The sequence below is a fragment of the Macaca fascicularis genome, chromosome 13 (assembly GCF_037993035.2).
Source record: "Macaca fascicularis isolate 582-1 chromosome 13, T2T-MFA8v1.1".
Classification (NCBI taxonomy): Eukaryota; Metazoa; Chordata; class Mammalia; order Primates; family Cercopithecidae; genus Macaca; species Macaca fascicularis.
In genome coordinates, this window is record NC_088387.1 from 21,601,222 (window position 1) to 21,622,366 (window position 21,145).

At 40.9% G+C, this 21,145-nt stretch overlaps 1 protein-coding gene, 1 long non-coding RNA gene and 1 gene segment (V, D, J or C); 2 read left to right on the forward strand and 1 right to left on the reverse strand.

Annotated features, from left to right (window-relative positions):
- The window catches only part of LOC102116898 (immunoglobulin kappa variable 2-30), a 970,872-nt gene that overhangs the window by 445,381 nt on the left and 504,346 nt on the right, over nt 1-21,145 (forward strand). Inside the window, exons 1-2 of one of the 9 annotated variants that reach the window (XM_045368530.2) lie at nt 13,419-13,500; nt 13,626-13,920. The exons of 7 other annotated variants lie outside the window; for them this stretch is intronic. In XM_045368530.2, the coding sequence (XP_045224465.2) occupies nt 13,446-13,500; nt 13,626-13,920 (350 nt within the window). In that variant the 5' untranslated portion in view covers nt 13,419-13,445. Of the gene's footprint in view, nt 1-13,418; nt 13,501-13,625; nt 13,921-21,145 lie in introns of those variants that run through there. One more of the 9 variants, XM_065527520.1, reaches the window with a different exon arrangement.
- LOC102143280 (uncharacterized) lies at nt 2,439-13,325 on the reverse strand. Of its 2 annotated transcripts, none has more exons than XR_010580619.2 (4): nt 13,263-13,325; nt 6,685-7,089; nt 3,961-4,134; nt 2,439-3,276 (listed from the first exon to the last, which is right to left on the reverse strand). It is a non-coding gene; the product is annotated as an uncharacterized lncRNA (long non-coding RNA). The 2 variants fall into 2 exon arrangements; XR_283175.5 differs by lacking the exon at nt 13,263-13,325 and adding an exon at nt 10,562-10,710.
- On the forward strand, nt 6,842-7,376 carry LOC135966897 (immunoglobulin kappa variable 1-9-like). The segment is given in 2 exon segments: nt 6,842-6,922; nt 7,039-7,376. Coding segments are annotated over 2 exon segments (378 nt in total).

Genomic DNA, 21,145 nt, shown 5'->3' on the forward strand with positions numbered 1-21,145 from the left:
TGAATTTTGAATTGGAAGAATATAAATATGAGGAAAGGAGGAAGATGCTATGTGTATCAGGGAAATACAGTAATGTGGTTGAGGACTTGTGTTGGGTACTAAGTGAGAAGCTCGGTTGAAATCATGCCCATGGCCAATAGTTACTGTTGGGGTTTCAATAAAGAATGAATAGAACTGGTGGAGTCGAGGAGCAGACAGTTAAGTGTGAAAGGTGTAAGGAGGATATTAATGCTTGAAGGTTATGAGAACGGTAGAGGGTAGGTGGAGCATAGCTTGTGAGTTTGAGGGCTTCCAGAAGTATTACAGCAGCAGCTGCCACTGCACGCAAATATCAGGGCCACACCAGAGTTGTGAGGTCAAGTTGTTTGTTTTTTTTTTTTTTTTTTTTTTTGAGACAGAGTCTCGCTCTGTTGCCCAGGCTGGAGTGCAGTGGCGCGATCTCTGCTCACTGCAAGCTCTGCCTCCCGGGTTCACGACATTCTCCTGCCTCAGCCTCCCGAGTAGCTGGGACTACAGGTGCCTGCCAGCACGCCTGGCTAATTTTTTGTATTTTTAGTAGAGACAGGGTTTCACCATGTTAGCCAGGATGGTCTCAATCTTCTGACTTCGTGATCCACCCGCCTCGGCCTCCCAAAGTGCTGGGATTCCAGGCGTGAGCCACCGCGCTCAGCCAAGTTGTTTTGATAGAAAGGCAACAGGCCATGGGCCTGGCTCCTGTGTGAGGACTCCAGCAGCACGGCCTTGTATTTCAGCTGTGTGTAAGGAAAAGGGAAGGGACGAGTCGGGGAGTGCTAGTGTGGGAGCTCGCTACAGGGCCTTTTTGAGAGAGCAAAAAGAAGAATGGGGCAAAGACTTAGGGCCTAAGGGATGAGTTAAGTTACCTTTTGTGAGCTTGTAAAGTGGTTTGGTTAGGATAGCAAAGCCAGGTGTCCAGAGTCAGAAATATCCAACAATGCCTAAGAAGGAAAGGAGTTCTTGTTCGGTGGTGGGGATTGGGGTCTGGGAGATTAACTGAGCACGGTCTGCAAGAAGGGTGTGTGTATGTTGATGGAGGATTAAACCGAGATAGGTAACACCAGGGGAAGAAATTTGGGCCTTGGAGGGGGATACTCAGTACCGCTTTGAATAGAGATGTTGAAGAAGCAGGATAGTGTCCTGCTGGGAAGATTGGTAAGAGGGGCTGCAAAGAAGAACATCAAACTATTGAAAAGGTGGGAGGCAGATGAGTGAAAAGAAAGCAGACCATGAGAAAGGGCCTGGCCAAAGTAGTGTGGGCTGTCCCTGAAGCATTGGGGCAAAACAGTCCGGGTGAGTTGTTGGGATTGGTGGGTGTCAGGGTCAGTCCAAGTAAAGGCAAAAAGAGGCTGAGAGAAGGGATGCAAGGGAATAGTAAAGAAGGTGTCTTTGAGGTCAATAACAGAATAGTGAGTTGTGGAAGGGGGTATTGAAGATAGGAGGGTATAGGTGTTTGGCACTATAGGGTGGATGGGAAAGACGATTTGATTAATAAGGCAAATATCCTGAACCAACCTGTAAGATTTGTCCGGTTCCTGGATGGGTAGGATAGGGGAGTTGTAAGGAGAATTTGTAGGCTTTAAGAGGCCATGTTGTAACAGGTGGGTGATAACAGGCTCTAGTGGTAACAGTGATTAGGTTTTAACGGGATGGTAAGGGGTGCATGATCAGTCACCAGGGAGGGATAGAGGTATCCTATATTTGTGGATTAAGTCAGGGAGACACAAGGGGAAGATGGGAAGGTGGCTTAGAAGTGAGGAAAAGGGTGGCAATAAGGTGTGGCTCTAGCCCAGGAATAGTCAGGGAAGCAGATAGTTTTGTTAAAATGTCTAGACCTAATAAGGAAACTGGGCAGGTGAGGATAACTAAAAAGGAGTGCATAAAAGAATGTTGTCTGAGTTCACACGAGAGTTGGGGAGTTTTAAGAGGTGTAGAAGCCTGGCCATCAGTACCCACAACACTTATGGGGGCAAGGGAAATAGGTCCTTGAAAAGAAGGTAATGTGGAGTGGGTAGCCTCCACATTGATTAAGAAGGGGACGGACTTACCCTCCACTGTAAGAGTTACCCAGAGTGTCTGCGATGGTCCAGGAGGCTTCCAAGGCGATTAGGCAGCATCAGTCTTTAGCTGCTAAGCTGAGAAGATCTGGGAAGGAGTCAGAGAGCCTTGGGCCAGAGTTCCAGGAGCTCTGGGAGTGGCTGCCAGGTGAGTTGGACAGTCCAATTTCCAGTGGGGTCCCACACAGATGGGACACAGCTTAGCAGGAATCCCAGGCTGTGGGCATTCCTCGGCCCAGTGGCCAGATTTCCAGTACTTGAAGCAAGATCCTGGGGGAGGAGGCCCTGGACGAATGCCGGGCTGCTGCAGTTTAGGCATTTTTAAATTTTGTGACCCAATGTAAGCAAAACACTATCTGAGACAGGTCTCAATCAATTTGCAGGTTTATTTTGTCAAATATATGGCTTATGGCCTGTGACACAGCCTTAGGAGGTCCTGCAAACATGTGCACAGGGTGGTTGGATTACACATTGATTTTATGCACTTTAGGAGACACAGAAATTACAGGCAAAGACATAAATCAATACACATAAAATATACATTAGTTTTTCCTGGAAAGGTAGGATATCATGAAGAAGGGGCTTCCAGGTCATAGGTGCAGTCAAAGCTTTCCTGACTGGCTCCTGGTTGAAAAAGTTAAACTCTGCCTAAAGAGTTGAATTCACCATAAAGAAATGCTTGAGTCTAGAAAACGGGGGGTTCTTGTCATGTAGATGAATCCTATGGGTGGCAAATAAAGTAGACGGTGAATGTTGCTTATCAGACCTTTAAAAAATGTCAGACTCTTCAGAAAAGACTTCGTAAGCGGAGGAGATTCTCTATAGAATGCAAATTTTCCCCACAACAGGCAGCTTTGCAGGGCTATTTCAGAATATGTCAAATAAATATTTTTAGGGTAAAATATTTTTATTTTCTCCAGGGCCTATTATCTGTCATGTTGGAGTATGGTATCTTGTTGCTAAAAAGTATCTGTTTTGTCAGTCCAAAGATCTCTGTTGTAATGACAATGCTGGTTAGTTTGTCCTAGAAAGGTAGGATATCTTGAAGCAGGGGCTCCAGATCATACACGGATTCAAAGGTTTTCTGACTGGCCACTGGTTGAAAGAGTTAAGGTCTGCCTAAAGAGTTGAATTCGTCATAAAGAAATACTTGAGTTTAGATAAGGGGGTGTGGAAGCCATGGTTCTTGTCATGTGGAAGAATCCTGTGGGTAGCAGACAAAGTAGATGGTGAATGGTGCCTATCAGACATTTAAAAAAAAAAAAAAAGTCAGACTCTCAGGAAAAGACTTAGTAAGGGGAGGAGATTCTCTCAAGAATGAAAATTTCCCTCACTACAGGCAACTTTGCAGGGCCACTTCAGAATACGATGAAGAAATATTTTTAGGGTAAAATATTCAGATTTTTCTCTGTCATGTTGGAGTATGGTATCTTACTGCTACAAAGCATCTGTTTGGTCAGGAGAGTACAATGAGGCACATCTATACCCATCTGTCATCATGGCCTAACTTAGTTTTTCAAATTTCTTTGAGGTACTCTCTGCCAAAAGTGGAGTCCATTCAGCTGGTTTGTGGCCTACAACTTAATTTTTTATTTTAACACACAGAAAAAAAAAAATCACTGCAAAAATTCAATCTGAAATAGATTGGTAAAGAAAAATTAAGTGCTTCCTAAATATTCCTACATGTCAAAGAAAAATAAATTATTAGAATTCAGATGAGAAATGCCCCTCATAAAAAAGATTAATGATTTTTTTTTTTTTACTAGCTTAGTTTGGGTCCACCAGCAATGAGGATTCCTGTTTAGGCAGCAAATTTACACTAGGAGGAAAGGAAGAAAGTGAGAAAGGGAACAGAAGATGAATGGTAAAAGATACATCAACAACCCACCTGACTCAGGATAACTGAAGATCGACCACATGTGGAAACACGGACTAAATTCCTTTGGGCTGTTCCGCCTGAGAGATGACGAAGCTGGGGTGTGTGTGCACCTCATCATGTCCTCACTGATTGTGAGCTGTCTCTCTTGTTCTCTTTCAAGCTGATATAACAGGTTTCTTGTCACTGTGTAATTCATAAAGAACACAAATTTGTTTTCTCACACGACTGGAAAACGGGAAATTTAAGATCAAGGCATGGGCAGGTTAAGGTCTGTTTTCTTTGCTTTCAAGATGATGCCTGGAGTTTTGGGTCCTTCAAAGGAAGGAAGGCCATGTCTTAACATGACAGACGAGCAGGAGAGAGAGAGAGAGACAGAGAGAGAGAGAGAGAGAGAGACAGAGAGAGACAGAGAGAGAGAGAGGGATCCCAGCACTACAATGCCTGTTTATAGTGACATTAGTGTATTCCACTAGAGGGCTCCACCCTGACAACCTAAGCACATCCCAATAGGCCCCATATGGCGTTACCTCTACACTGAGAATTAATTTTTCAACAGATGGATTCTGGAGGACACTCTGAAACCACAGAACTTGCCTAAGAGATACCCATTCCAGGCCATTTGGTTAGCAATGTATGCAGGCAGAATTCTCTGCCCAAGACTGTAAAGAACATAAGACATGTATATTGCCATTGGAAATGAGCAGAGGTACAGCAAAGGGAAAGCCGTAGACTACAGAGGGGGACTCCTACATTCATCCTGGTACAGTTAACCCTTGAATAACTTGGGTCTGAAATTTGCAGATCCACTTATATTTTCTCACATGTGAGCCACCTGTGAGCAAGCACTTAATAAGTAGTAAATATGTTTTCTCATTTTTATAGTTTTCTTAATAACATTTTTTCTTTAGCATGCTTTATTGGAATAATAGAGTATATGATATAAATAACTCTTAAAAAGTATTAATCAACTATTTATTTTATCACTAAGCCTAGCAGTCTAGCCTTTCTAACGTATGTTAGAAATGCAAAAGTTCTACACAGGTTTTCATCTGATGCACCAGTGGTCAGTGCCCCAACCTCCATGTTGTTCAGGGGTCAACGGCCCTTTCAGTCTGTAGCTGCATCTCTCTGGAACAGCATCTTGGCAGGTGGGTTGCAAGTAAAGGAATCCAGAAAATAACATCTCAAACTATGCTGCATTGGTATGATGATTATGTAAAACCCACGTCATTTAGAAAGCAGCAAATGCACAAAAAGGCTTTTCCTAAATATCCCTTATCGGCCTAAAACCAAATTCTTCAGAAGGAAACCAATTCTCAAGAAAATTCTTCCTGAGAATTTTTGTATCAGGATATGTTTATGTTTAACACAAAACAGGAATCAAAAACAGAAGAGACTGGGAATTGATACATTATACAGGCAGGCTGTTACCTGTCCTTTTGAAGATGCATTCTATTCTCATCTATTCTCTCCAGGTTGCCAACACTTCCCAATTCCCTCTTCCCTAGAAAGGAAATATGAACAACTGGATCTCACTGAGTTATCTGGGAATCACCCTGCTATGACATCCTGCTGCACTTCAGATTAATTTTGTTTGCCTTTTCTCTTATTATTCTTCCTTTTGTCAGTTTATTTAGAAGACAAATGAAACTTCCTTCCTTTCTTGCAATATAACCAAGTCCCTTAAAATTCTGGTGGCTTACAAAGCAGCAGGAAGGTTTGTGCATGGGATTTGCAGGAAGGGAGGAAGCACTGTGATTTGGCTCACGAAGTCAGGCATCAGTAAAATTTTGCACAGCCCTAGGCTGCAGCCCACTGATGTTCGTATAGTTAGATCCACTTCCCCTGCTACTGAGCCAGGTTGGGACATTTTTGGGTATATTAGAGATGTGCGATATAATGATTGCAAATCATTTCCAGTTTCATTTGGATCAAACTGCTTTCTCCATGTACATAGGCAATTGCTTGATAAGAGATTCAGTGTCTCTTTCCTAAAAATGTTAACAGGGTTGCTGGTGTCTGGGTCATGGTGATGTCCCAATCACTGATAAAAAGTAAAAGAAGAAAGTGGCATTGATGGTGCATGGCAGGGACATGCTCCGTGCAGTGACCACCCTCACTAAGAGAGATGAAATTTGGGAAATAACACTCAGTGGCAGAAAAGAAGGTAGACTATGAAGGTGCCCAAAACAAGAATAAGCTGCAGCCCATTTAGTCTCTGGGTATTACAGAGACCTGCAGCTCTTGATAATGGTGGATCTGTGAGTGCTGCATGCATTGAGAAAACATGGTATCATCTCTGTGCTTCTGTAGTAAATTGCTTGATCTTATAGTGGTAAGAACAATGGCATAACACCATTACCTAATACTTACAAATATACATAGCATCATGTCAATAAATTTTATTTTTAATTTTTTTATAAAGGAACAATGTTAAACTCACAGAAATGTTGCAAGTATAGGACAAAGTACACCCTTCCCTAACAAAAATCATTTGAGAGTCTTTTGAAGACCTGAGAATCATACCGTTTAACATTTTATTATGTATTTCCTACAAACAAGAATGTTCTCCTAAGTAATCCCCATACACCAATGAAATACATTACTCCATCGACTCCTGAGGAATATTTCAAACTGTCAAAAAAGAAAAACCTAAAAATTGTCTCTCATAACAAAATAGTCCCCAGTAGAAACACATTCTCTGCCAACAAATTTGTGCTACCCTGCTCTTACCTGGAACACCTGGGGACACTGAGCTGGTACTGAGTTACTCTGATGAGCCAGCCCTGCAGCTGTGCCCCGTCTGCCCCATCTTCTGCTCATTTGCATGTTCGCAGGGCACATCCTCCTGCCCTGAAGACTTCTTAATAGGCTGGTTACACTTCGTGCAGGAGTTAGACCCAGTCTGGACGCAGCATGGACATCAGGGTCCTCGCTCAGCTTCTCGGGCTCCTGCTGCTCTGGCTCCCAGGTAAGGAAGGGGAACATTAGGAATTTACTTGGCCCAGTGTGCTCAGTACAGCCTGGCTCTTCAGGGAACTTCTCTTACAATTGTGTGGATATTTGTTTTTCTGTTTCCAATCTCAGGTGCCAGATGTGACATTCAGTTGACCCAGTCTCCATCCTCCCTGTCTGCATCTGTAGGAGACAGAGTCACCATCACTTGTCGGGCAAGTCAGGGCATTAGCAGTTATTTAGCCTGGTATCAGCAGAAACCCGGGAAAGCCCCTAAGCTCCTGATCTGTGATGCATCCAATTTGCAAAGTGGGGTCCCATCAAGGTTCAGCGGCAGTGGATCTGGGACAGAATTCACTCTCACCATCAGCAGTCTGCAGCCTGAAGATTTTGCAGTTTATTACTGTCAACAGCGTAATAGTTACCCTCCCACAGTGTTACACACCCAAACATAAACCCCCAGGGAAGCAGATGTGTGAGGCTGGGCTGCCCCAGCTGCTCCTCCTGATGCCTCCATGGGCTGAGAGGGTTCCTCAGATGCAGCCACACTCTGATGGTGTTGGTAGAGGGGGACATGAAGTCACCTCTGCATCCCAATTTCTTTTTCTTTTCTCAGCCCCAGCTGCACAGACATAGCAATGCCTCTGCTGATTTAATAAATACAGAGATCATGACACCTGAGGAGTCTAGTTTATGGCTTCAGTTGGAACTCATATAACAGAGAAGAAGCCACTATAGATATTCTAAGCATGAAATGTCTTAATACAGAGAATTAGAGTCTAAACTACTGAAGTCTAAATAAAATAGAGAGATGAGCGACAAAGCAAGACTCTGTCTCAACAAAAAATAAATAAAATAAAAAAATAAAAAAATAAAATAAAATAGAGAGATGAATCTCTAAATTTAATGTTTACTTGCAAAGAAGTATTTGCCAAATGAGACATACAGGAAAACTCAATGGTCTTCAATATGTTGGAAGAACAAAGAGAAGTAAGCATTTTATGGAAAAGGGAAAATGTTACCTATGACTCTTTGAGAAAGTTCATTGGCACTAGCAAGGGTTGGGAGCTGGCAAGCTCAGGCTGGTCAGCAGTGGTGGACAAAGTGAATCCTAGAATTATGTCAAGTTATCTCAGAAGTTGTGGATCAATTTGATTTCAGGTTACAATGAGCCAAAGCAGTGAAGCTTGCAGAGAATTTTGTTACTGAAATACCAGGGATTCAGTGAAGATCCTGCTGCTCACCACACAGAAAGCCGATCACTAAGACAACAAGCATTGGCAAGGAACAGGTGTTAATCAGGTGCTGCAGCCAAGGAGATGGGGCACCATTTGCAAATGTATCTCCCTGAACTACTAAAATTAGGGGTTTATATAGCAGGGAAGAAACGTGGGAAAACAGGAATGAGGGGGTAAGGAAAATAATTTGATCAACAGGAAGCAGGAGGTCAGTTAGGCAATCATAGTGGGCAAAGGGTCTGATGTCTCACTCTTCCAATTCAGTGATATGTAACTTTCAGGTCCTTGATAGTATCTAGAGGCCTGATGGTTGGTTTCCTGAAAAAAGAACTCAGATTAACAAATGTAACTATTTTGAGTTTTAAGACTGGGGGAGTCAGTTTCTATGTTTATTCAAAAAAACATAAACATTAGATCCATGGGATAATAGGGCCTATTTCAATTGAGTTCTAGCAACAGTATTTTGCACCCTGAGTGCCTTTCCCTCCTGGTTTCTTGGTTCTGTTGGGTATGACAAGAATGACTGAATTCCTACGATTAACTTTTACACTACAACCTTTCAAAGCCAAGGATATAGTAGTCAGGAAGGTTGATAGTAGAAGCAAGATTCTCTAGTACTCCCTCGGAAAATAGAATTCGTCTGTCCCTGAAGTATGGGCTATCTAACCACGTGGTCCTCAGTCCTGTCTGAAAGCTTAACGGTGGGGTGTTGCTGCTCTCAGCTTCCTACAGCATCTTTCTAGGTTTTTCTCCTAGCACAAGTGTTGACAAGGAAGAAGAAGGAGGGAATCGCCATGTTTGGGTGAATTCGGTTTCTAATGGCTGGCATTTGCATCCTGCTAGACAAGAAGCTTTTCTGGAGCTGTTTTAAAAGAAACAAAACCTTCCCAAGGACCCCCTTTCCTCTCTCTTTGCCTAAAATAATTTCTTAATAGCTCCTATAACACTTGGGTTCCAGAGACGAGGACATGGACATCTTTTGGGGTGGGACATTATTGATTCTACCAACAAGAAACACATTCCCCAGGGTTGTCCTTCTCTAAAGTAAAATTTAAAAAATCACAAAGTATTTTTATGAATCAAGAGAGCTGGACAAAATCTTAGACTCGGGTTCCTCTAACTTGTGATTTTTATCTGTTGGGGTGTGCTCACTCACTCCACTGTCACTAATGTAGATTAATATATTGATGTCTAGGTAGTTTTAGAGGATTTTCAAAGTTTGTGACCCAGTATAAACAAAACAGTATCTGAGACAGGACTCAATCAATTTACAGAGTTGTATTGCCAAAAATATGACTATGTCCTGTGACACAGCCTTAGGAAGTCCTGTAAATATGTGCCCAAGGTGGTTGGATTTACAGGACTTAGGAAGTCCTGTAAATATGTGCCCAAGTGCACATTGGTTTTATGCACTTTAGGGAGACACAGAAATTACAGGCAAAGACATAAATCAGTACATATCAGATATACATTAGTTTGTCCTGGAAAGGTCGGAAAGCTTCAAGCAGGGGCTTCCAGGTCATAGGTGGATTCAAAGCTTTCCTGACTGGCTACTGGTTGAAAGAGTTAAGCTCTGTCTCAAGAGTTGAATTCATCATAAAGAAATGCTTGAGTCTAGAAAATGGGGTGTGGAAGCAAAGGTTCTTGTCACATAGATGAATCCTATGGGTAGCAAATAAAGTAGATGGTGAATGTTGCTTATCAGACCTTTAAAAAATGTCAGACTCTTTAAAAAAGACTTAGTAACGGGAGGAGATTCTCTATAGAATGCAAATTTTCCCCACAACAGGCAGCTTTGCAGGGCCACTTCCGAATAGGTCAAAGAAATACTTTTGGGGTAAAATATTTTGATTTTCTTCAGGGCCTATTATCTGTCATATTGGAGTATGGTATCTTATTGCTACAAAGTATCTGTTTTATCAGTCCAAAGATCTCAGCTGTAGTGATAATGCTGGTCAGTTTTGTCTGAACCCCAAAGGGAGGAGAGCATAATGAGGCACATCTAAATCCAACTGCCAGTCATGGCCTAACCTAGTTTTTCAGATTTCTTTGAAGTTCTCTCTGCCAAGAGAGGAGTCCATTCAGCTGGTTGGTGGCTTACAACTTAACTTTTGGTTTTAATACCCAGAAAAAAAAAATCATTGCATAAATTCAATCTAGAATGGATTGGTAAAGACAAATTGTTTCCTGAATATTCTTACATGTCAAAGATAAAGAAATGATAAGACTTGAGATGATTAATACCCCTCATACAAAAGAATAACAATTTTTTTTTTTTTTTTTTTTTTTTACTATCTTAGTTTCAGTCCACCAGCAATGATGATTCCCATTTAAGCAGCAAATTTACACTGGGAGGAAAGGAGGAAAGTGAGGAAGGGAACAGAAGATGAATGGTAAAAGACACATCAACAACCCACCTGACTCAGGAGAACTGAAGATCAACCACATGTGGAAACATGGACTAAATTCCTCTGGGCTGTTCCACCTGGGAGACTAGGAAGCTGGGGTATGTATACCCTCATCCTGTCCTCACTGATTGTCAGGTGTCTCTCTTGTTCTATTTCAAGCTGCTATGACAGATTCCTTGTCACTGTGCAATTCATAAAGAACAGAAATTTATTTTCTCACACTTCTGGAGAATGAGAAATTTAAGATCAAGGCATGGGCAGGTTAAGGTCTGCTTTGTCCATTTTCAAGATGAGTCCAGGAGTTTTGGGTCCTTCAAAGGAAGGAAGGCCATAGTTTATCATGACAGAGGAACAGAAGAAAGAGAGAGAGAGAGAGAAAGAGAGAGAGAGAGAGAGAGATCCCAGCCTTTTAATCCCTGTTTATAGTGGCATTAATGTATTCCACTAGAGGGCTCCACCCTGACGACCTAAACACATCCCAATAGGCCCCGCATGGCAATACCATTATACTGAGAATTAACTTTACAACAGATGGATTCTGGAGGACAGTGTCAAATCATAGCACTTTCTAAGGGATATACATTCCAGGCCGTTTGGCCAGCAATGCATGCAGGCAGAGTTCTCTGCCCAAGACCGTAAAGAACATAAGACATGTATACTGCCATTCTAAGTGAGCAGAGGTACAGCAAAGTGGAAAGCCCTAGACTACAGATGGGGACTGCTACATTCATCCTGGCCCAGTTAACCCTTGAATAAATTGGGTTTGAAATTTGCAGATCCACTTATATTTTCTTCTGTGTGTGTCACCTGTGAGCAAGCAATTAATAAGTTGCAAATATATTTTCTCATTTTTATAGTTTTGTTAGTAACATTTTTTTCTTTAGCATGCTTTATTGGAATAATAGAGTATATCATATAAATAACTTAAACACAGTGTTAATCAACTATTTATTTTATCACTAAGGCTGGCAGTCAAAAGTAAGCTATTAGTACTTAAGTTAGAAATGCAAAAGTTCTACACAGGTTTTCAACTGCACCAGTGCTCAGTGCCCCAACCTCCACATTGTTCAGGGGTCAACAGCTCTTTCAGTCTGTAGCTGCATCTCTCTGGAACAGCATCTTGGCAGGTGGGTTGTAAGTAAAGGAATCCGGGAAATAACATCTCAAACTATGCTGCATTTGTATGATGATATGTAAAACCCACAGTATTTAGAAAGCAGCAAATGCACAAAAAGGCTTTTCCTAAATATCCCTTATCTGCCTAAAAGCAGATTCTCCAGAAGGAAACCAATTGTCAAGAAAATTCTTCCTGAGAATTTTTATATCACGGAAGATTAACACAAAACAGGAATCAAAAATAGAAGAGACTGGGAATTGATACTTTATCCAGGCAGGCTGTTACCTGTTCTTTTGAAGATGCACTTCTATTCTCATCTATTCTCTCCAGGTTGCCTGCACTTCCCAATTCCCTCTTCCCTAGAAAGAAAATAAAATCAACTGGATCTCACTGAATTATCTGGGTAATCACCCTGCTATGATATCCTGCTGCACTTCAAATGAATTTTGTTTGCCTTTTCTCTTATTATTCTTCATTTTGTCAATTTATTTTCAGCAAACATTTAGAGGACAAATGGAACTTTTTTCCTTTCTCCCAATATCAGCAAATTCCCTTAAAATTCGGGCAGCTTACAATGCAGCAGGAAGGTTTGTGCACAGGCTACAGCACTGTGATTTGGCTCCCCTAGTCAAGCATCACTAAAATTTTGTACAGCCCTAGGCCACAGCCCACTAAAGCTGATGTAGTTGGATCCACTTCCCCTGCTATTGAGCCAGGCTGGGACATTTTTGGGTACATTAGAGAGATGAAATATAACGAGTGTAAACCCGTGTACGGTTTCATCTGGATCCAGCTGATCTCTCCATGCACAAAAGGCAATTGCTTGATACAAGATTGAGTGTCTCTTTCCTAAAGATGTTAACAGGGAGGCTTGTGTCTGCATCAGGATGATATCGCCAGTCACTGATAAAATGTAAAAGAGGAAAGTGGCATTGATGGTGCATGGCAGGGACATCCTCCGTGCAGTGGTCACCCTCACTAAAAGAGGAGAACTTTGAGAAATAATACTCAATGGCAGAGAAGAGGGTAGACTATGGAGGAGCCCCAAACAAGAATAAGGTGCACTCCATTTAGTCTCCGGGTATTATAGAGACCTGTAGCTCTTGAAATGGTGGATCTGTGAGCACTGCATGCATTGAGGAAACACGGTATCAACTTAGTATATCTGAAGTAAATTGCTTGATCTTATACTGGTAAGAATAATGGCATAACACTAACCTAATACTTACAAATACATATATATATCATCGTGTCAATAAATTTTATTTTTAACGTTTTTAGAAAACAACAATGTTAAACTCACAGAAATTTTGCAAGTATAGCTCACTTATCCCCTTCACTAACTGGAATCATACAAGAGTCTTTTGAAGACCTAAGAATCCTACCATCTAACGTTGTACTACGTGTTTCCTACAAACGAGAATATTTTCCTAAATAATCCCCACACACTAATGAAATATATTACTCCATCGGCTCCTGAGGAATATTTCAAATATTAAAAAAAAAAAAAACCTGAAAAAAAGTTTCTCATAACAAAATAGTCCCCAGTAGAAACATATCTCTTCAGACAAATTTGTGCTACCATTGTCTTACCTGGGATACCTGGGGACTCTGAGCTGGTGCTGAGTTACTGAGATGAGCCAGCCCTGCAGCTGTGCCCAGCCTGCCCTGTCCCCTGCTCATTTGCATGTTCCCAGAACACATCCTCCTGCCCTGAAGACTTATTAATAGGCTAGGCACGCTTCATGCAGGAGTCAGACCCAGTCAGGACACAGCATGGACATGAGGGTCCCCGCTCAGCTCCTAGGACTCCTGCTGCTCTGTCTCCCAGGTAAGGAAGGGGAACATTAGAAGTTTACCTAAGCCAGTGAGCTCAGTACTGCCTGCCTTTTTAGGGAAGTTCTCTTACTACATGATTAATTATTTGGACATTTGTTTTTATGTTTCCAACCTCAGGTACCAAATGTGACATCCAGATGACCCAGTCTCCATCCTCCCTGTCTGCATCTGTAGGAGACAGAGTCACCATCACTTGTCGGGCAAGTCAGGGCATTAGCAGTTATTTAGCGTGGTATCAGCAGAAACCAGGGAAAGCCCCGAAGCCCCTGATCTATTACGCATCCAATTTGGAAAGTGGGGTCCCATCAAGGTTCAGCGGCAGTGGATCTGGGACAGAATTCACTCTCACCATCAGCAGCCTGCAGCCTGAAGATTTTGCAACTTATTACTGTCAACAGTATAACAGTGACCCTCCCACAGTGTTACACACCCGAACATAAACCCCCAGGGAAGCAGATGTGTGAGGCTGGGCTGCCCCAGCTGCTCCTCCTGATGCCTCCATGGGCTGAGAGGGTTCCTCAGATGCAGCCACACTCTGATGGTGTCGGTAGAGGGAGACATGAAGTCACCTCTGTACCCAAATTCTTTTCTCTTTCTCAGCCCCAGCTGCACAGATATAGCAATGCCTCTCCTGAGTTAATAGAGACAGAGATCATGACACCTGAGGAGTCTAGTTTATGGCTTCATTTGGAATTCAAATAACGCAGAAGAAGCCACTATAGATATTCTCAGCAGGAATTGTCTTAATACAGAGAATTAGAGTCTAAACTACTGAAGTCTAAATAAAATGGAGAGATGAATCTCTAAATTTAATGTTTTGCTTGCAAAGAAATATTTGCTATATGGGACGTACAGGAAAACTCAATGGTCTTCAGTATGTTCGAAGAACAAGAGAATGTTAGCATTTTATGAAAAAGGGAAAATATTACCTATTGCTCTTTGAGAAAGTTCATTGGCACAAAGAAGGGTTGGCAGCTGGCAAGCTCAGGCTGATAAGCAGTGGTGGACAAAGCGAATCCTAGAATAATATCAAGTTATCTCAGAAGTTGTGGGTAAATTTGATTTCAGGTTACAATAAGCCAGAGCAGTGAAGCTTGCAGAAAACTTTGTTATTGAAATGCCAGGGATTTAGTGAAGATCCTGCTGCTCAGCACACAGAAAGCCAATCACTAAGACAACAAGTATTGCCAAGGAACAGGCTCTAATCAGGTGCTGCAGCCGAGGAGATGGGACACCATTCACAAATGTATGTCCGGGAGAAACTAAAGTTAGAGGTTTATAGAGCAGGGAAGAAATGTGGGAAAACAGGAAATAGGGAGGGATAAGGAAGATAATTTGGTCAATAGGAAGCAGGAGGTCAGTTAGACAATCATAATGGGCGAAGGATCTCACTGTCCTGTTTCAGTGATATGTAAGTTTCAGCTCCTTTATGGTATCTGGAGGCCTGATGGTTGGCTTCTTGAAAAAAGAACTCAGATAAGACAAATGTAACTATCTGGAGTTTTAAGACTGGGGGAGGGGTCAATATCTATGTTTATTCAAAAATCCATAAAATTGGTTCCATGGGATAATAGGGCCTATTTCAATTGCATTCTAGAAACAATATTTTGCACCCTGAGTGCCTTTCCTCCTGGTTTCTTGGCTCTGTTGGCTATGACAAGAATTATCCAATTCCTATGATTAACTTTCCCACTACGACCTTTCAAAGCCAAGGATATAGTAGTCATGAAGAAGATATTAGAAGCAGGATTCTCTGGTGCTCCCTCAGAAAAGAGAATGCACCTGCCCCTAATTATGGGCTTTCTAACCATGTGGTCCTCAATCCTGTGTGGAAGTGTAAGGGTGGGTGTTATGATGCTGACAGCTTCCTACAGCGTCTTTCCAGATGTTTCTCCAGTCCTCACCTCTGTCCCTGTGTCTGTCTTAAGTACCAATGGAGAATATTGAGTCATTCTTTTCTGACTTCCACATCTCATGGGAGGACCTCTTATTGGGCAACTCTACAGGACAAAAGAGAGACAAAAAGGAACATTTACATAAGTTAAAATGATTTCTTCTCCAATGAGGCCATTAAAAAAATATATTTAAAGCCACATGTTGAAAACACATCCAGCTTTATTTTCCTCTTCATGCAAATTTACGTTTTCAAATATTTTCAAGGTTGTAAAGGTTGAAAGCACAATTATTTGTCCATGGAATGATCAAACACCTTTTTAATTAAATGGAGTTAACATTTTCTTGAAAATTTGTACTCACCGAAGTAAAGGAATATATTTAAAATGTGTGAAACTATGTTAGAAATTATTGGGCTTAAATTCAACTGTGCAGTTTGGTTTGGGATGTTGTTGACTCCTGAGACCTGCCACAAGAATCTTGTGTCATGTGTACTCACTGCTGTTTAGCCTTGTCCTCAGAAAATTGATATCTATAGACTGAAGGCAAGCTCAGTGCCCTTCAGAGAAACCACTCAGCTGAGCCCTTCCTTGATCAGCCAGATGATTGTGAACATGAGCACCCATGAACATGAAAACAAATGTTTCCTGTTATCACCCACTGAGCTGTATATTTAACCAGTTACCAATCACTAATGCATGAAAGCTTCTTAATACAGTATTTACACCTTTACCTAGATATACACAAATATATTTTTCTTAAATTGGTGGTATAAATGTGAACATTTAGTAATGAAATTATGAAGTTATTAAGGGAAAATAAAAGTCAAAATTAAAACTAATTCGTATTTCAGTATAAAAAATTAAAATTTACTTTATGGAAAAATGTGCATATATGTATATAATATACATAGAAGTGAAAATATATTTATTTGATAAAATATTGGCTACAAGTATATATAGTATTCATATATATTTAAATAATCTTTGTTACATTCCATACAAAAATGGCATTGTGCACCACATATAGTTGATGCTCTTGCTAAGAAAATTTCTTTGTATTCTTTATTTTAAAACTCTACCAAATGCTTGTCCTTACCTATAGTATTTTTCCAACTAAGTAGAGTTCTCAGGTTAGGACTAGAAAAAATTTTGACTAATATTGAATATTAACCATGGCATCCTATGAAAGTCTCCATTATGTTCATGCCCACAACGATGATATGCCAAATAGAGTTCTCACAACAATGGATGCTAGATGGAGTCACATCAGTGCCATTGTCAGGGAAGCCCTGGAAATGTAAAAACCATAACAGCGGGTAAACTGCAAGGATTACATCTGATGATCACATTGCCAAGAGAACAGCAACTTAATCATATTGGCTGTTGGTTTTCACAGATCATCAGGTCTCAAAACAAATGCAACACGATGATTGCAGACAAAGCCATTCTGGATGAGCTATGACTAGATGTTTCAAAAATGAGGCATAATCAAAGAAAATGCTTTCCAACTGAATATTAATTGAAATGCCATTAGTGAGCAGGGACTTTTAATAATGAGGATGATTCAACACTTGGACTTCAGTCAGTCACCTCTCCCAGCTTTCTCAGGGAGTATCATGAACCAATGTTGTGGAGGTCCCAGTGGGGACTCAATAATATGAGTTGCAACTAACTGAGACTTACAGGGCTACTGGCTCTTAGAAATACCTAATTTGCCAAGAAGAACCCTTAACATTGTTTGACACATTAGGGCTCAGACTAATAGCTGGTATCAGGTGATTCTAGTGGACCTCATGTAACATGAGGAGGGCAGTGGTTATTTTCCTACATATGAATTTGCCTTTCTTTTCGGTTATGTTTCTGTATAAAATATTACTTGAGGATTTTCCAAGTGCTTTTATCAGTGTTAGGAAATTCATCTATAATATGGATTTGGATCAAGCAAGCTGTTTACCTCAAAAAATAAGTGAAGCGAAGTGTAGCTCATGCTCTTGTCATGTGCACAGGTGCAGCTTTCCCTATAGACAGGGAAAAACTCTTTATTAGTCAAGCAAAGCTGGCACACAAACCCTTGTACTGTTGAATTGCTATGCTTTCAGAAGTGGTGGAGGCTCTGAAACACTCACGGGGATTGGTGCTTTTACTCCCATAAACTGAATATTTTTATCTTGAAAATGAGCTGTAGACTCATCATTGTTATGCCAACTGAACACCTTGAAACACTCGATTTCTATTTTCTCAGGGCTGTGGTTTTCTGGTTGACGGTTCTTTTTTTTTTTTTAGATGGAGTCTTGCTCTGCTGCCAGCCTGGAGAGCATTAGCACCATCTCGGCTCATTTCAATCTTTGCCTCCCGGGTTCAAGCTTTTCTCCTGCCTTAGCCTACCAAGTAGCTGTCACTACAGGTGTACGCCATCACACCCAGCTAATTTTTGTATTTTTAGTAGAGACATGGTTTTCCATATGGACCAGGATGGTCTCGATCTCTTGACCTCATGATCCGCCCACCTCTGCCTCCCAAAGAGCTGAGATTACACATGTGAGCCACAGCGCTGGCCTGGTTAATGGTTCTTAATCCAAAGAGTTGACATAACAATTATTCCATTAAATTGGAAGAAATGAGATAATAAACATGTGACCATTTAGACTTAATACAATACTGGACAAATTGTCAACAAAGGGTTTTAGACTGTGTGCTTGGGCCATAGATCGAGTCCATATAAAGCAAGAGCAAACATAATTGATTTTACATATTTTAGAGAGGAAGTACAGAAAATATGGACCCTAGGGGACCTTCTGGAATATTTGTATTTATAGTAATTTCCACTGGTAAAACTCAGAGATGATTTCAACAGTCATCAGGATGAAGTTCTAGGGATCACAGGCATATGAAGCATTATCTGCACTTGGATCCCCAGTGAGGCAAAGGGAAGATGAAACGCATAGTGGAATATGGAGGGGTAAACACCAGGGATAGCCTCCTGGTCAGCTTAAATGTCGAAAAATGTATTTATTTTTCTCTATAGCTTTATCACTGAATCAGTTGGATCTGAGAAAAGCAGTTATGTCTGGTTAGGCAGAAAGGTGTTTATTATCATAAATTAAATGGATTGAAAACATTTGGAGAAACCAGTGTGGAAGCTCAGGCAACTCCAAGTACTCCTTTTGCTATTCCTTGACCCTGCCCACCCTGTGTTTTCCACAGTGAAGGAAGACACACTCATGTTGATAGAAATGTGGCAAGTGAAGATATTGTGATAGAAATGTGGCAAGTGCCCACAGGACTGTGCTGCCTGGCTGTGACCCAATTCAGGAAAATGAGCACATTTGAGTGAGATCAGGCACTTTCTCTCCCTCATTTCAATCATAAACCACTGTGTAGTAACACAGCTAATGGGCATTCTTCACCACATCTGGGTCTTAGAAAGCCAAGGACATGAGGAGTAGCCTTTCCAGATGCTACCATAGAAAAAGTATTGCCAGAAACTAGAGAATAAAATAAATATGAAAGAAGCTGTTGACAATAACGAAATGAGTCATTCATATATGTGTGTTAAATAATTTAATCTTTTCTATACACCCTTTCTTTAAAAAAAAAAATCAAAGTGCTATTTTCAGCCACCTTTACAATTTAGACCACAAATTAAATAATAAGTAAACAAATTAATGGCTCATAAGACAAGAACATTTTTCCTAGATGGCATTAGGCTGAACAGATTGGAGTTTCCCCACATTTTGGGGAGGACAATGTTATGTGGGTACCATGATGTTCTTTGTAAAGAAAATCTTTATGTTAGATTGTAGCATGCTGCAGTTGGTGCTAGTAATACCTGGACACTGAAGTGTAGAAAGATGTGTATTTATGATAGAAAGCCACAGGATGCACTTGGGCAGAAATAACCCCTGTACGCATGAAAACAGATGAATCTGCATGAGACTGAAATGAAGATGTAATCAATACAGGCAGGGCTGCAGAGAAAGGGGTCAGGTCTCCAGCAGTTGATAGTAGAGCTGCTGTCCTTCTGGGGACAGTGGTGAGAAGAGCTACTCTCTTTTCTGCAGGAGACAGCTTGAATGTGGAGTTTCAGGCAGCAGGAGCTCCTCCCCAGCCTGCGCTCCAAGTGCCGTTCTTGGAATTGTTCTAGTGTCTTTGCCTGGAGCCTGTTCCTTACGGCCTTTCAACAATTTGTAGGGAATTTAATATCTCTAGTAAATCCCTTTATGCGTCATGGATTTGACATTTCCAACAGGGAATATACACAGTCCATAGGGCCATCATTCACTCCCTCCTTTTTTCTTGCTAAATATAATGCTTTCCAGGTGGACCTGCCAGAGGAAGCCAACGTGAACAACAATCCATGTCACCACAAATGCAAGACAAATAAGCTCGGCAAAACCACTGGGTTCTCACGTATATGCACTGTCCCCTGGTACAAAATGGGAGAGTGTAAAATTCTTAGCTCCACCATCAGAGAGATGGCCTAGTGTGACCTCCTCAGTGTAGTAAGTCAGTATTTATAGACATTTAAACACTGACACTTTTAACACCAATATACAGGCAAAAGAAAAAAAATAAATTGGACTACATAAAAATTTAAAATGTGCATCAAAATACATAATCAACCCAGTGAAACTGCAACATGTGGAATAGAAGAAAATATTTGTAAATCATATATCCGATGGGGGTTAATAATATCTACTGTACAAACATAGGTCCTACATGTCAACAATAAAAATAAAATACGTGATTAAAAATGAGAAAAGTACATGAATAGATATTTCCCTAAAGAAGACTATTTAGAGAAAATTAGATAACTAGCATAGAAAAAGATGCTCAATATTATTAATCCATAGAAAAATAAAAAGAAACCCCACTTGACACTTATTAGGAGATTTTTTTTTTCCCAACAGAGACTGACCAGCCTTGATAAGAATATAGGTATTTGGAACTGCTGTGGACACTGTCATGGTGATGTAAATGGCCCACCTTCTATGGGAAACCATGTGGTGATTCCTCAAAGAATTAAAAATAGAACTACTATATAACTCAGCCATTACACTTTTGGACATATACCCAATTAATTGAAGACATTAACTTGAGAAGATATTAGTCTGCCCTTATTCAGAACCGAATTATCCATAATAGCCAAAAGGTAGAAGCAACTCACATCTTCACAAAGGAGAGAACTGGTAATCCACATGTGGTATATACATACAATAGAATATTATTGAGGGAAATTCTGACACATGCTACAACATGCATGAAACTAGAGGACATTACGCTAAGTGAAATAACTCAGTCACAAAAATACTGAGTTATGATTTCACTTTGGTATTTGCAGAACAGTTTCCATTTAGTCACGAATCAACCCAGTCTCTTTCCCTTTCTTGTTTGTAATTTTCGGGAATAACTGTAGAATGTTCTGGAAATGTAATATTCTGAGATAGGGCAAGATTGGCCAATATAGCCTGGGCTCTGTTTCTGTCCCTACAGGAAACAGTAATTCCTTCAACACTAGCTCAGTGTGTCATGTGATTCCAAGACATAAAACCCAGGGTGGGCTGCATTCCAGGGCCCCTCAGCTGCAGTCCTTGTGGGTATGCATGGCCTAGAGTCAATCAGGCCCAGGAAGCTTTGTGCTCTCTCATGCTGACTCTCTGTAAGTAATAATTCATTTTATGTAACTGGTTGTGCATCAGTGTTCTGTCTCACTAGATTTGGGTAAGTTGGTGACCTGTGCAC